The 17,093-nt window shown below is 40.8% G+C and overlaps 1 protein-coding gene across 1 annotated transcript in view; it reads right to left on the bottom strand.

The window, feature by feature from the left end:
* pde11al (phosphodiesterase 11a, like) overlaps positions 1-17,093 on the bottom strand; it is a 310,662-nt gene that overhangs the window by 112,122 nt on the left and 181,447 nt on the right. The window contains exons 7-9 of the mRNA XM_041183991.1: positions 7,073-7,148; positions 5,329-5,396; positions 1,516-1,608 (exon numbers count right to left, since the gene is read on the bottom strand). Coding sequence (XP_041039925.1) covers positions 1,516-1,608; positions 5,329-5,396; positions 7,073-7,148 — 237 coding nt within the window. The remainder of the gene's footprint in view (positions 1-1,515; positions 1,609-5,328; positions 5,397-7,072; positions 7,149-17,093) is intronic.

Below are 17,093 nucleotides of genomic sequence, written 5' to 3'. Positions count from 1 at the left end.
TTGTACAAGCACGTAATTGGCGTCAGTGCATGAAATGACTATTGGGCAGAAAATACCACACACTGTGTTAGGCAAGAGATGGATCTGAAGGTAGTTTAGTGAATTCTCTGCCTCTCTCATATGGACAGTGCCAATTTTATTAGTACAGCCAATCTGAGAATTTACAATTAAAGCTTTAATCAAAGGTGCTGGTCCATAGGAAAAAGAAGATATGTACAATCATACAATTAGTCCTATTTGACTCATAACCTGGACTAATAATCCACACAACACAAGCTCAAATCTCATCATCACAGTTTGAGAATTTGAATTCAGTTAACAAAGTCTGGGGGCAGAATATTACGTTCAGCGTGCAGGCCCGCTGACAATTAAAAAGCCTATTAAGGCCATTAAGAAGCTAATTAAATTCAAATTTATGCTGCCCGTCCAACCTAACGGTTGGCAGGCAGGCAAAAAGGCCAAGCAGCCTTTACATTTTTTAGGAGACCTCATTCACGGGTGGGATGAGGTTTCCTAAAGCAAATAAACATCAAATAAAAATGTTATTTTTGAATTAAAAACATGTCCCAGCTCATGTGACAGAATCTCCCACATTTCAAAAATAAATTTTTTAAAATTTGTATTCTCCAGCTCCTGCGAAAACACACATTATTAATGTTTTGCATGGATCTATTCCCATTTCTTAGATTAGCACAATAGAATCTGCTGACTTGTTAAACTCCAATGCTTGTTTCTGTATATCACCTTTACATAACAGAATAGAAAGAAAACTTAGCAAGAATTCCTTAGCAACCACTATCCACAGCGATATATCAGAGGCCTAAACTAGCTTCAGTCACAGCTATGTCAACTGTAGGCAACATCACATCAACAGTGTCATGACCTGAATCATTTATACCTGCAATAAGTTCAACTCACTTATATAATTTTTGTTAATGTTCCAGAGGCATAACATTATGATCAATAAAATATCTCCCACTACTTTGTTCAAGGGCTCAGAAGAAAATGCTGAAAGTGAGGATGAGAACACAGTTAGGCCAGAGTGTGCAGTAATTGACAAACAGTGGTCAGAGACTGTCAAAGAGTTAGGGGGAGAGTAGGGCCACTTTACACGGCGCTTTGCAGACTTCCACTGCTGATCCGGTGGAAGGCAGCACAACAAGCTGCTAGCTGCTTGGCCTACATGCAGTTTGTCATTGACATCATTGCAGGACACACAAGTAGTGGCTGGTGGTGATGTCTGACCCTGGGGAATCGACACAGTTTGTGAAGTGGTACTACATAAACAAATATTACCCCTTATGTCTAAGGAAGTGAGCAAGGACAGAAGATGGGAATGCAGGACTTAATTGAGTTCCACTCTGGGTGTAGCTTTTCTCCAAATAGCTAACAACAGTTTACAAAATGTACTTGCAAATGCACTGTGTAAAATAATTCTAATCTTTTTTCATTCATCAGACTCAGTGTTTCCATATTTGTTTAAAACATTGTAAAATATAAAAAAAACATACTGACATCAAGAGCCACCGATTGTTTTGCCCAGGACTTCTTCACTTGGTTATACATTATTGTATTGTTGATGCCAAGACCACAGAAAATGACAAAGGCCTAGAGAAAGCAAAAAAAACCACAAGAGTACATTAATAAGAAATCACAGAAAACATTAGAGTTGTAACCAGATGAGGAACGGTCAACTATTTTGAACCTTTAAATACGTTAACATATTCTAAATATGTAAATGTGTCTCACGAATATACGCAGGAAGATGCTTGTCATTTTATTTGGTTAGATGGGTAATTTCTCATGTAAAATATTTAATCACCGAATTTAAGTGAACAAACCATAAATTGCTTGTACAGATTCTGATTAAGAGCTCAAATTCCAGAAGATGTAACATGTACTATTTCATTGGTACCATAGAGAGCACAGTGAGTCCAGTTCCTGTCAGATTGTGACTAATGTACTGACATTATCTGCAACTATCATCAATTGGAGAAAATATCTGAACAAATTGCTATTCCAGCACACTGCAACACATGAAATGTGCATTAATTTTAGTGCGTTGGTTTCGGAAAATTGTTTCAGTCAGGATAAATTTGCTGTACTATAAATGGATTACAACTTATTCCTTTCATTAGAAAAAAATCTCAAGAGTAAGTTGCCTTCTAAAATATTGCAAACAATTATGACTACTATTATCAGGCTTCAGATTTTTAGATTCACTATGCTTCGACAATATCCTGATTAATTTTTCATAGGGAAATACAATCAAGATATAATTCAGCATACAAAGTAATATGCAACATTTATGCCTGGAAATTCTACAAAGTTTCTGCCAACCCACCCTCTGTAACTTTAGCAGAAAATTGTTGGAACTGCTGGTGAAAAAGCATAAATGCCATTTGTGCAGAATTTCATTAGAAGTCAGCAGAAACCTGTGGAACTTCATGAAGTTCTGATTGTGACATGACAAACAAGTACAACAAAGGACAAAATGAATGTCCATTGCATTTCCTTATTATGAATGAGAACATTGCCCAATAATGTTCTCTTGCCAGACTAAGGCTGGGATTTTCCCGTCCTCCTCCATGACAGAACTGTCGCAGGCAGGACGGAAAATTTGGTGACCCAGCAAAACACCAATTCACTATCGGTGTGGTGGGACTGGAAAGTCCCCGTCCAAGACTGAACATTTTGGGGTCTTTAAGTTTATCTGTCCAAGCTGCAGCTGACCAAGACACTTGTTCCCCAAAATCAGCATCCCTCATCCCAATAAGCATGAAAGAGACACCTTTGTTTTCATCTGCAAGATTTTGCCCGAACAATTCCTACATTCTGTACATGTCTAGCCACTATACTCAAACAATATGCTACAGATTTGCACAAGTTGCTAAATAAGTCACTGCACAAACAGAGGAAATGCATTCTATTCTTCAGGAACTGTACAGCACATCCCCCACCAAGTGTCAAAAAGTGCTGGAAGAGAAGCGGCTCTCTCTTTGCATGTAATGTTTTTTCAATCACCATATTTGTATCCTTTGACCTCAGTGCTTGCTTTATAGGAGTGCAAATTTGCAAAATTATCCCTTTCCTCTTCCAGGCCCAGTAGTTGGATGATTGCATTGTACCTCACATCAAAATCACCAGCACGACTCCACCTCTGGGTGTAGTATGAATAATAAATAGCTATGAAAGTTTACATTTCAAATCCTTACTGATGTTGATGTGCATGACTCATATGAGCAAAGGACCTCAGTCAACCTTCTGGCTTTTGAGACTCTTTCATCCCAACAGAATTTTGCTGTGCCAATACAAAGCACAATAGTAACAGACTGTTGGAAAAGGATTCCTCAGCACATGAAATACAACATCATCAGAAACCCATTTCTAAGCAACTGGTTTACAATTTTGTTACACATGGCACACAGGAAGAACCTTCCCCCAAAATTGACTCATTTGTTAGTGTTCTGTCCCGCTGAATAAAAAAACATTTTTAGAGCATTGAAGTTATATACTACATAGTCATACAGAATTACTATCAAAGCACTAAAAATAGTTACTGTTCAGACCTGATTCTGGTCATGCTGATTCTACTCCTTCTTTTGAGTTTGGTGATTTGGTCACAGCCCTTTCTCTTACTGATGTAAAAACTAAAATACATTAAAATCACCAGACACTTTTCAGGATAAAAGACTATTTCAGTTAATTATCATTCTTTAAATAGTTTAATTTATGAATGAGTTAACTGATATCAGAATTTCTCTTTAAGTCCTAGACTTCTGATGAGGAAAACACTGCTATGAATATAGTTAGCACCAGTGATTGTTATAGCTACTTTGCTTCTCACAGGCCTCATAATATGAACAATCATACATTCAACCAATCAGCTAAGTGAAAGAGATTAGCATTAAGGGACATTTTGCAATTGATATCTAGGGAGGAATCGTCCCAGGTTTGCACTAAGTACAGCAGTGGGCGGGAAAAACATTTTACCTGCAGGCTGCAATGATGGCTTTTCATGCCGTATTGTCCCAAAGCCGCCACATTAATTACGCATTCCTGGGATACACGCCATTTAGATGGTGGGCAGGCTCTGATCTGCCTGCCATGCTGGCACCTAGCTGCTTCATCATGCCAGGCACCACATTTAAAGTACAGCCGGGCTCAGTGCTTCCAGCCCAGGACTGCAGCAAAGAAGACATGGCCCCAAAAGGCAAGAAGACCGCAGCCCTCGAGCGCCTTTTGGGTGCTGCGGAAGGCCGCTGTTATGTCCTCTACCACCTCTCTGGCCACAGAAGGGGCCGTAACATTACCACTTCAGCTTGGGAGGTGGTGGCAGTGGTGGTCAGTGCTAGTGTGGCATAGAGGTTGGCCATCCAATGCAGATAGGGGATGAATGATCTCATCCGTGCAGCTAGGATATGGCAACCATCTCATCGCTATAAACTCACATACTCAAGCGCTAGCATCTCACTCACTGCCAGCTCAAGGGACATCACCACCCATTCTACACAGACCCCCTCATACGTCCATCTGGCCTCATCCCCTCTGGAGACTGCCGCCTCAGCCCTCACCCTCTTGAGGCCATTGCACAGATCAATATGTGCCCCCAAACACGCCCTAGGATTCCCTCCTTCCCCATTACAGCTATCATCCTGCAGCCTCTTCCCTTGCCTGGGGCCACTCAAGCCACTCACCCTTCCCCAAGCAAGCCCTAGCCCAGCAGCCACTGAAAACCCACCCACATATGGCTGATCTGGTTGGTAAAGACCTGCCTGTGAGCCCCCCCTAAAAGTGGTGTGGTGCTGTCTGTGAAGCCTGCCACTGATGACTGTGAGTGCTGACCAAAGCAAGGTAGGCAAACAAACTTTGAAGTCTCAAACGAAGTGCAGCCTGGCAAGTGCATGCCTTATATGTGCTGTTGTGAAACGGTGTGTTTTCCTTCTGTCATGGGCAGACGATGCAGCGGGAAAGGTGGGATGCGCCTGGTGGGCTGGCCTTATAATGATATGCTGATGAATTGCAATGAGGTTCCTGACGTCTGATTGTGGGAAACATGGCCCGCCATGGATGGGCTAAGCGGACAATCGCAAACTGATTTTTGGCCTTCTTGCTCACGTCTCTGAACATGCCCGACGTCAGCAGGCATGGAAAATCCCAGCCCTAAACTCCAAAAGCCTTATGCAACAATCAGTTTTGTGCTCAGGCTTATATTAATAAAGTGTCAACATCATGCTGTATGCTACAAAATGGGATAAATATTGCATTTTTGAACAGGCATGATTACAATTTACAAATATTATAACATAGGAAAAGTAATAATCTCACCTCAAACAATCTTTGATCGGTATCATCAAATGTTTTTCTATCCAGCCTGTTAAGTATCTGAGCAACTCCTATAACAGAAAATGTATTTAAATGATCGACTGTTATTGTTTTCAGGATTTGAAGAACTTTCAATCTTTGATTTTATTTTATAGCAGGTAAAGTTAATTATTATCCTGTATTGATACAGATTATAGTTAACCTATTCCCTATCATTGCAGAGTAGATGAAAGCAATAACAAATACAATCCATTTTGAATACCACAATGCAAAAATATATTGGACATGATCAACAAATTTTATAAAGATTATTGCCTACACTAATCAATAACTAATAAAATATTAATTTCTGGATCTCAGCAAGCAAATGTAGTTAAGATGATGTAATGACACATTACAAAGCCTTCAGCCTTTTAATACCAACTCCGCACAATATTTCAGAATTCTCAGGCTCCATGATTTTTTTATTAACACTCTTTTAATGCACTACTTCTCCTGATCTGGCAATGCTTGATTGGAAACAAGCATAGGATGTACTGGGGACTATTTTACTTTAAATTTGCATTTTGATTCAGAGACGCAAACATTTAAGGATCATAATCTAAAGTTTAATTCTAAGGTTATTGTTTGACTAGTCAAATAGACACCTCCCCACTTCTCCAAAATGATCTCATATCTAACCAGTTTCTAAATTTGTTTTCACACTGATTCTTCCAAACTCAGAATGTCGCATTGTCCAGAATTCAAAATGAGCTAGTAACAGTGCCTGCACTCCAGCACAAACAATGATGAGAGCTGTAACAAACCAGATTAGCTGCAATGGTAAGAAAAATATTGCTGTTCTTTGAAGGATCAATGCCATCCCAAAGGTTAGAGTGAAAGTGAGGGCAACTATGTTAACAATGCAAAATACCTTCTGATGTTACTAGCATTGATACTGCTACTTATCATGAAAAAGACTATAATCTTTTGAATACTCACTGACAGAAAAATATTTAAACAGTACAGTCTTCACACAGAAACTTCAAGAAATCCAGCTTGCACAGTAGAAGCTCCTAATAACCATTTGTCAAGTCTAGCCTGCCGTGTTATATTTGTACACATTTTATTGACTACCCACTTTGTGTGTATGTGATTCCTCTTGTATGATATACATCCTCATGGATGATAATCAGTGTCAAGGTCTCTTTTCAATTAGGCAGTGATGTTATGAAAAATAATTCACCTCATTAAATGACACTCCCAGATTTCATTAAAAAATTAGTTGCCTTTACATATGGAACTAGAAGATAATATTTATGACAGGAAGTCTATGCAAAGCCTTCAACTTATTCATTGATGCTAATATCAACTTCAGCACTCAGGCTCAATCAGCTAAATATGCATCAAACAAATCTGGCATTTTCCTGGTCTGAACAGCTGAGTTATTGACTAGATAAAGCCACCAAGACAGGTTCCATCCCCCCACCCACTCATGACCAAGTTGCTTCTGGATGTCATTTGACGTCAATATTCTTCTGCAGGAGTTAGAAAAAAAAGAGAAAAAAAGCATCTTGTTTTCAATGTGTGGCCTAAATTTGCACATTAGCATTGTGTGTAGTATCTGACGGAAAACTACAGCTACTTACAAAGGCTATTCATATTTATCCCATTATCATGGGTGCACACACTGAGGAAGAAATCAGCATAAAGGCCATTTTTTTGTCGATAAAAACATTGTTAAATTTATATCTGTGTCTCCACTCACCAATGATCTGATGATTACCGTTCCAGATGGGAACACATAACACTGAGCGTATGTGAATACCAGACATCTGGTCTGCCTGAAAAGTAAACAGGCAGTGAAAATATGAGGATCATTAACATTTTATTTTATTTTTCCAAAACATGAAAGACACTACCCTATCTTTAAGACAGAATTTATTCTCTAGCAATGTTGCCTGATGATCTTAAAACTTTGATCGGATGGCAAATACGTACTCTTGCTGCACGCTTCAAAGATGTTTAACTCTTCCTTCTCCCTCTCCTAGTTAAAGGGGACAAATTTTGTGATTGAGACTAAATAAGTAAAGCCACTCTCTGATAAACAGATCATTATAATGCTTGCATTGATAATGGTGCCTTATCATTTTAAAAAATTTCAAAGCACGATGAATTATTTTTCAAGTGCATGAACTGTTATTGTGTAGACAAATAAGGCAGCTCTGAGCATCACCGAGGTCACACTAGCAACAATGAGATGAAAATATTTTGGTGGCACTGGTTAACAGAGAATGATAGTCAGGACAGCTCCCTTCTGTTCTTCAAATGGTGTCATGCAACATCAAATGCCCACTGGAATGCTATAACTGCTGGACAGAACTCAGTTTTAATATCTTTCCACAATGACAATGCAGATACGCCATGAAATGCCAGCCTAGGTTATGAGTTTAAATCCTGGTTTAGAAAGCATGAACCAAGACATTTTGGACTAGAGGCAACATATATTATAAACTGAGCCAAGCTAACGCTGCTTGTAACACAAGCTAAAAATTGAAGCAGGAGGATTTTTAATTACTGCTTTAATTCACCTATAGACGATTATTTTAAATCTGAAATAAGCGTTGTGAACTGCAAACATCTCTAACTAAAATGCTTTAACTTTTTACAAATAATTTCCTTATTTTTTTTCTTGATCTAATTGTATCCCTTTTCCCCAAATACTTTTTCATCCATTTCACTAACTACCTAATGGACAATACTGCAAATCCCCTGTGGTTGGGAGGTCCTCAGCCACAGCCTAGTTCAACAGATCATTTGATGCAGTAATTACACTGTTAGACATTACGTTGTAAATTAGCCCATTTCAAATCCCAATAGCATTTGCATTTGAATTTTCAAATATGCAAAATGTAGATATTCCAAAGTACACAAATAAATTAGGCAACTCACCAAGAAATGCTGGAAAATATTTAAGAACTACATGGGAGCTCATCAAGGCTCATCCTACTCTCTCCCATTAGACTGACTGGAAGTTGGACAGGCATTCCACGCTCCCCTAAAGCATAACAAAACCTAGACCTTGACTTTTCCCTACTCCCACTAAATTCTCAACTTATGAATAAAAATATTATTATTTTTTCTTTACACCTAACGGAAGTCTGTGATAGGTACCACTGCTAGTCTTAAAATAAACTTGGAAGAAACTTTTGCTACAATTCACAAAATACCATTGTAAGCATAGATTAAAGTCTCAACAGGAAATTGCCCTTCCTTACATCTGTATCACCATTACTTTTTTTAAATACACTACCTATTTGGAATCAGCATTGGTCCAAATTCAGTAATAGTTCAACTTCTCCAAATACCTAAATTTTTGGCTCATTAATGCCTCTTACAATGTTAAAATTGGTGTTCAGTAGTCATTCTTAATCTCACCCAAGCCACACAACAAAGAAAAAAATTGCATTTATGTAGTGCCTCATCACATCTCTCAAAAATTTCCGAAACCATTTTGTGTAAATTGAATGGCTGTGAACTGCAGGTAAACACACCAGGCATTTTTCACACAGTCATGTCCCACAAACAGTAATGAACAACTAGTTAATTGATTGTGTTGGTCAAAGGAACAGTATTGGCCAGGATATCTTCTTCTGAAATTGTTGCAAGATCTCTAACCGGTACTGATAAAAGATGCCTTGGTTTGACTTTTCATTCAACTGTACCACCTCCAACAAAGCACAACTCCTTTAGTACTGCATTGAAGTGTCAGCCTACATTATAAAACTGAAACTTGAACCCGCAACTGTCAAAGCTCACATTCCTGTGATTTCATTTCAGGGTCAATAACTCCGCAGAAAATGAGACGCTTTTTTTTCTTTTAAAGGAGAAATGTATAGGTATATTTTTCCAAGCACTGGGTTGCCTGACCACCACTATGACATGTCAGGTGAGATGCCTGTGGTTTTCCATTCACAGGGACGACTGACAAAATTCCTCTATATTACTCAGTAAACTCCCCACTTTGTGTAGACCATATATTCCTTGTAAATGTTTGCATGTTGGCTTGAATAACGCCATATAATATCTCTTGTCATTTTGGCCAAATTTTTGGGTTTTTTTCTGTCAATATATTTAAGAGATATATTAATCTTTAATGTTTATGTAATGTTTAAGTAGAGTACCTTGGTTGAGGTTCAGTATTTCTTTATGACTGAACTCCTAGTGCTGACTGTATGGCTTTAACCACAGATGGAGCAGATGCTTTAATATTACATAGATTTTTCTTCATTTGCAGCAGCCAAGTCTCAGAAGGGTTGTAAAACCTGGCACCAGAATTTTGAGCAGGAATTGAGACACGACTACTGACATCTCTCTTTGTAATCACCGCTGCATCTCTTGCAATTGAGGAAGTAGTGATCTGATCGATGTGGCATCACTATAAATTATTCCCTGTGAACTCCCACTGCATCCAGAATGGGTGAGGGGTGCTCAGCTGCACACTAAATAAAGGTGAAAATCTGAAAGAGAACCTTTGAACCCTGGATTCTGAAAAAAAATCTTTGTTACTATGGTGATCTGCTTTTTTGGTCTAATTTTTTTTTACAGGTACAAATTGTTCTACACGTAATAAAACAACATGTCAAATACGTTTACTTGTGCACGATACCTCAGTGCTGAGCATCTGGAAGAAGCTTTCAGTGCACATTGATTCATTATAACAGATTCATTCTGTAGCTATTAGTTTCTAGATTTACAGTGGCACTCTGACTGACTCAGGTTCTGCAATTTTTACAGTGATGTATATATCGGAACTTAAATTCAGCTATACAGAGAATGCTGACTTTGTGTCATCACACTGCCACCTTTTGATGTCTGGAGACACTCAGCTGAGGTCTTAAGCTGATTCTAGTATCAGACCAGGTCATACTTATGCTACCACTGAATGTCATTCTAATTGAGAGATACAAATTCGCTAATGGACTTGGAAATTGCAGCACACAAAGGCTGTGAAACTTGTGTTGTTCCTATGTCACATTCGTCACAAATTTGCTCTGTAGATCTCTTGATTTGGCTGCTTAAATGTTGGCATAGACAAACAGCAAGCCAGCCTAGGCTGTCCATCCGGGGTTTCTGCAGATCTTGGAGCCAAAAGGAGGAACTCCTCTCCCCTAACATCATCTCGATCGCCTGTCATGAAAAAATTCCCAGCAATGTTGTTTGGGATTCATAGCAGGCTGGAATTTGTTGAAACAGTAGAAGTATGTGAACAACTATCATTAATGTGTAAATTAGACAACAACTTGTGGCGAGGGAGAGTTACCCCAACATGAATTGTTTATCTCCACAGGTTGCTGGACAATTTGTACTGCTTCAAAGTTAGCTTCCTATAAGTGGCATCTTGTGCTTAACTTCCCTGAGTTGAATGAAGTTCCAGCCTTTGTACATTAATTTCCTATTAAACCCGCCACATAATGGTGGCCTAGTGATTAATACGGTGAATACCCATCTAACAATGTGATAATTATTAGAGATTGCCAATCACCCCCACTGGCCCAGGAAGTGAACATTAAAAATGAGAAGTCTCATTCCTTCAGGTAGTGAATTGTTTGTAAAACCATATGGACATCTGACACCAGCAGACTCTGGCACCAGAAATGGTCTAACTTCTTGATTATTTTCTATGTCTGAAAGATTCTGGCCAAAAAAGCTTTAATTGGCTTTTCATACTAAAAAATAGAAACAATGGCCAGAATTTTACAGTCGGCATGCAGGGGGTGGGCCCGACATGCCGACACGTAAAATAATGCGTGATGACGGCAGGCTGTCTTGCGATGTTTTGTTCAGCGGGCGCGGGCCGGAATCAGCTGTGCACCTGCTGATAATTAAAAGGCCTATAAAGGCCATTAAGGAACTAATTAATTTCAAATTTACACTGTCCATCCAACCTAACAGTTGGCAGACAGGCGAAAAGGCTACATGGCCTTTATGTTTTTTAGGAAACCTCATCCACGAGCGGGATGAGGTTTCCTAAAGCTTTTACAAATAGAATAAAAACTTTTTTTGAAAAATAAAAACATGTCCCATCTCATGTGACACAGTCACATGAGGGGACACATTTCATTAAATTTTTATTGCATGTATTAATTTTTTTCAAAAGCGTTTCAATCTCGCTGAGACGAACTTCCTGTGGCTTCCATGTGGTAGCTACCAGTGAGCCCAGGAAAGCAACAGTAAAAGCTCACCATTCCGCAGTTGAGTGAAAGGGCCTTGTAGTGGTCTGCCCTCCCTTCATCCAATCCCAGAGACTTACCTGTTGAAGGCTTTAGCGCAAGCCCTCCTTTTGATATTTGGAGTGCTTCTAACATGTGAAATTAATGGGCAGCAAAAGACCAGTTGCTCCATTGGCCACTCATTGATGACAAGCATAAAGAATAAACACTTGTTCCCACTCCTCTTACCACCATAGCCATTTAATCTTGCAGGAGAGGCAAAAAACAGAAAAAATCCAGGGCCAAGAAGGGAACAAAATGCTCAGGAAAATTGCTCCCTGCGCCCTCTTCCCCTCAGGCATCTGTCCGTTTAGTGCTCCTCGCCACCTCCTTTGGTGCTGCAACAACATTCCCATTGCTACACCTCCAGAATTCTTGACCTATCCTGCTGGGATTCTACCTTCTATATACAATGAACCCTGACTCAACACAATTGGTATGGAGATGTGGTTATGTGGAGGCAGGTGGAATTCCCACACCTTTTGGACTCTAACTTGAAGTGAATTTGCGCCAACCTGCCCTCCTCCATATTATCTATCTACAGATTTTTTTTCAAAAAGCATTGCTTGCAGAATTTTGGGAGGCCCTGTATATTCTGGAGATAGTATCAACATGAGCTCCAGTGGAAGTGGACTATTGTCCCAATAATTATTGCAGATTGTTTATTCTGTAAATACCCAAGTTCAGGTGTCATATATATATATATAGAGCGGAGATCCTAATCTTAACTCTTGTAGAACTTCATTGTACATCTCCCCCAGCATGGAAAAGAATTGGAAGTATTGTGAACTGTGAACAGGATAGTAATAAACTTCAAGACGACTTAGACAGGCCGGTAGAATTAATGGAAAAGTGGCAGTTAAAATTTAATACAGCAAATTGTGAAGTGTTTCACTTTGGTAGGAAGAATGAAGAGACAAAATAGAAAATAAGGGGGAAAATTCTAGAGGAGTGCAGGAGCAGAGAGACCTGGAGGTATGTGTGCATAAATCATTGAAGGTGGCAGGGCAAATTGAGAAAGTGGCGAATAAGGCATATGGGCTCCTGGGCTTTAGGTGTAAGGGCACAGAGTACAAAAGCAAGAAGTTATTATAAACAAGTAGAAAACACTGGTTCAGCGTCAGCTGTGGTATTATGTCCAGTACTAGGCACCACACTTTAGGAAGGACGTGAAGTCATTAGAGAGAGTTGTTATAAAACCATATTTTATATCAAAAATGACTTTATGACAAATGATGACCGAACATTCACATAGCTGTACCCTACAAATTACAAATCCATTAGCAAAATGCCAGGCTGCTAGATGTAGCCCATCAGAGATAATCAACCTGGAGGAGTGTGAATGCCCCATCACCTGAACCATTCACAAAATATCCAGACATAACGTGTATTCAGCTGGGTGTGGATGAAGCCATTAGACCGAAACACTTTGGACAACGGGCCCTGGCTAAGAAGGAAATTGCACCACCATAATCTAATCATTTCTTCGAGCCTGCTCCGCCATTCAATACTATCATGGCTGATCCTCTTATTTCAACACCATATTCCTGCTTTCTCTCCATACCCCTTGATGCCCTTAATATCCAAAAAAAAATCAATTTCTTTCTTGAATATACTCAGTGACCTGGCTTCCACAACCTTCTGTGAGAGAGAATTCCACAGGTTGACCACCCTCTGAGTGAAGAAATTTTTCCTCATCTCAGTCCTAAATGGCCTGCCCCGTATCCTGAGCCTGTGGCCCCTGGTTTTAGACTCCCCAACCAGGGGAAACATCCTCCCTGCATCTAGTCTGTCTAGCCCTGTTAGAACGTTACACATTTCAATCAGATCCCTTCTCATTCTTCTAAATTCTAGTGAAAACAGGTCCAGTTGAACCAATCTCTCCTCATACGACAGTCCTTCTATCCCAGGTATCAGCCTAGGGAACCTTTGCTGCACACCCTCAATGGCAAGTATATTCTTTCTTAGATAGGGAGACCAAAACTGCATGCAATACTCCAGGTGTGGTCCCACCAAGGCATTGTATAACTGCAGTAAGACCTCCCTACTTTTGAACTCAAATTCTCTTGCAATGAAGGCCAACATACCATGTGCCTTCCTTAATTACTTGCTGAACCTGCTTGTTTACTTTCATTGACTAGTGTACAAGGACACCAAGATCCCTTTGTACATCCATATTTCCCAATATATCACCATTTAAATAATACTCTGCCTTTCTGTTTTTCACACCAAAGCATATAACTTCACATTTTTCCACATTATACAGCGTCTGCCATGCATTTGCCCACACACAACTTGTCTAAATCACCCTGAAGCCTCCTTGCATTGTCCTCACAACCCCGCCCAGTTTTGTGTCATCAGCAAACTTGGAAATATTGCAGTTGGTTTCTTCAACCAAATCATTTATACATATCGTGAATAGCTGGGGCCCAAGCACTGATCCTTGCTGTATACCACTAGTCACCGCCTGCCATCCGGAAAAAGACCCATTTATTCCCGCTCTCTGTTTCCGGTCTGTCAACCAATTCTCAATCCGTGCCAGCATATTACCCTCAATCCCGTATGCTTTAAATTTGCCTAAATTTTGCAGTTGACTTTTTTGGACTCTTAGGGGAGAATTCTACCACCGTCATGAGGGGCTGTGCGGGGACGAGCGTTGACCTAATCGGAGCCCCCGATCGGGTCTGCGCCCATCATTTTACATGGGTGGGCCTTAATTGGCATGACATGCACCCGGAAGTGCTGAGCGCTCCCTGTGCAGGCGGCGGGGGGAGGTTCCCTGAGTTGGGGCATGTGCTTTTCTGCGCATGCGCAAAAATCTCCCTGAGGCGCAGAGCTGCCTCAAGGAGATTAGTTTAAGTTTTAAGAATGTAAATAAAGAAAAGAAAAAAATTTAAGACATGTTCCCTCACGTGACTGTGTCACATGAGCTTGGACATGTCAATGAATTTTTATTAAAAAAATTTTCAATTTATAAACCCTTCATGAAACATCAACCCGCCCGTGGATGAGGCTTCATGGGAAGAATGTTGTGGGGGAAGCACAGGAGTGGGCGCGGGCAGGCACGTCTCCAATCCGTCATTTTACATGGGCGGGCCAATTAAGGCCCGCCCAGTGTGGCATCCGCCAGGAAGTGCTATGCGCTCCCTGTGTGGGCGGGGGGTGTATTCCCTCAGCTGAGAGTGCGCTCTTTTGCACATGCGCACGAAAGAGTGCGCTCATCTCCCTGAGGCTAAGTGCTGCCTCAGGGAGATCGGTGCCAAATTTAAAAATGGTGAAGGGGCAAAAATAAAACTTCCCTGACATGTCCCCTCACGTGACACTGTCACATAAGTTGGGACATGGCCATCACTTTTAAGTAAACTTTTATTAAATTTTTTAACACCCTCATGAAACCTCATCCTGCCTGTGGACTCCCAGCCTGCCCGCCAACCCTAAGGTTGGACGGCCAGGTCCATTAATGAGCTTAATTTTTAAATGGCCTCAATTGGCCGTTGACAGGTCGGCGGGCGCACAGCTGATTTGGCTGGGTCCCTGCTGACCTGGAAATTGAAATGTGGGGTTACATCGGGAGTTATCCCGTGTCATTTTACATGTCGGCGAGCGGGCCCCACCCCCCGACCTCAATATCCTGGCCCATGAAAAATGCGAAGGCCGCCTGGGCTCTTTGTCTGTCTGCCAACCTTAAGGTTGGACGGGCAGTTCAGCTTATTAGTTTAATTAGTTTTTAAATGGCCTTAATAGGCCTTTGACAGTTTGGCTTGCCGAACTCAAAATCTAAATGACGCGCTGTGGCATCGGGACGCACGCCCAACATCACACCACATCATTTTACGCCGGCCCTCTTGCCGAGCCGAAAATTCTGGCCTTAAACATTTTAAACCACCCTCCCATTTTTAACTTAGTTTTGTGTGTGTGTGTGAGCGTTGGAGCATTTTTAAAAATTTTATTTAGATCGTTTTTTAAGTACAATAAATATTATTCTCTTTTATTTTAAAACTTACAAGAAAACTTGTCTGTTTTTTTACAGTCATGGCATTTAAATTGTTAAAAACTCACTTAATTGGCAAGCGAATTCTTTAAAAAACAGCTGTTCTGGCCAACTGAGGGGTGGAAAGAGAGGAGAGTCATTCTACTACTTTTAAACGGACCATAACAGGGTGCAGAAATGATTCATGAGAATGGTTTCAGGGAAGAAGAACTTCATTTAGGTGGATAGACTGTTGAAGCTGGGCTGTTCTCTTTTGAGAAGAGAAGATTAAGAGAAGGTTTGATAAGAGTTGTTGAGAATCATGAGGTGTCAGGATGCAGTAGATAGGGAGAAACTATTTCGCCTGGCAGAAAGATTGACAACCAGAGAACACTGATTTAAGGTAATTGGCAAAAGAAGCAATGGCAATATGAAGAAAAGCCTTTTTACACAGCGAGTGGTTAGGATCTGGAAGGCACTGCCTGAATGTGTGGTGGATGCAGTTTCAATGGTTTTCAAATACAATTGAACAATTATCTGAAGAGAAAAATCTGCAGGGCTATAGGGAGAAGGCAGTGGTGAGATTGGGTGAATTGCACTTGCATAGGGCTGCATGGGCACGATGGGTTGAATGGCCTCCTTCTGTGCTCTAACCATTCTCTGGTTCAAATAGGCTGGATTTTAAGGGACACCTTTGTCCCCACGCTCCCTGGCTAAAAAGTCGGGGGTGGGGAGCTCACCCATGAAACGGCCGGCTGCCCCACAGCCATTTAACACTGGGAGCAGTATTAATTGGCCCAAGGCGAGACTTCCACTCCTATCTCGGGAGGAAGAGCCCCTTAGGGAACTTCCAGCCAATTGGATCGAGCAGTGGCCACTGCTGGGACTACTGACAGTCCAAGAGGAAAGTGTGCTGCAATGGAACCAGACTTCAAGGTAAATCCAGGGTAAGGGATTAAGGGTGCTGGGTTTGAGATAGCAGGGACAGGGGTTCAAGGGGGTTACAACCTTGTGCCTCTAGTGAGTGCAAGGGATGTCCAAAGGAGGCTCCCCCTCACTCGCCTGACACCAACCCACATTGACATGGCCTCCTCTGCCGCCATCAAAATAGCAGTAGGGGCGGGATGAGGCCCAAGGATGGTGAACCATCCAATACCTCTGCCATTCCCCATAAAATCTGAGACAGGTTAGGGGAAGGTGGGTAGGCAGTGGGCAGGTCACGTGCTGCATTTTACGAACCCCACCCAACTAGAACCCCGCTGGCAGGGGAGCATAAAATCCAGTCTAATATTTTTGAGCTCTCATACCAAATAGCTAATAAACATTTAAATTAACAGGCAGCAATTACTGCATCCACTTTTGGGTCTTATCAAATTTTGTGGCCTTAGGTTTTGAAGGACATTGAAGACGTTGTAATATGTGATAGGTAGGGATCAGTTTTCTTAAGCAACTCATCTATTAGTCATCTTGACAGCTTATTTACATCAGTTTGCAAACCTTCCATAGGAGTGTTAGATGAACACATCTTGGTCCATCTTTCCAATTAA

This window comes from Carcharodon carcharias, chromosome 3, assembly GCF_017639515.1.
Source record: "Carcharodon carcharias isolate sCarCar2 chromosome 3, sCarCar2.pri, whole genome shotgun sequence".
Lineage (NCBI taxonomy): Eukaryota > Metazoa > Chordata > Chondrichthyes > Lamniformes > Lamnidae > Carcharodon > Carcharodon carcharias.
The sequence above is the reverse complement of the archived record's forward strand: the minus strand, read 5'-3'. Positions and strand labels throughout refer to the sequence as shown.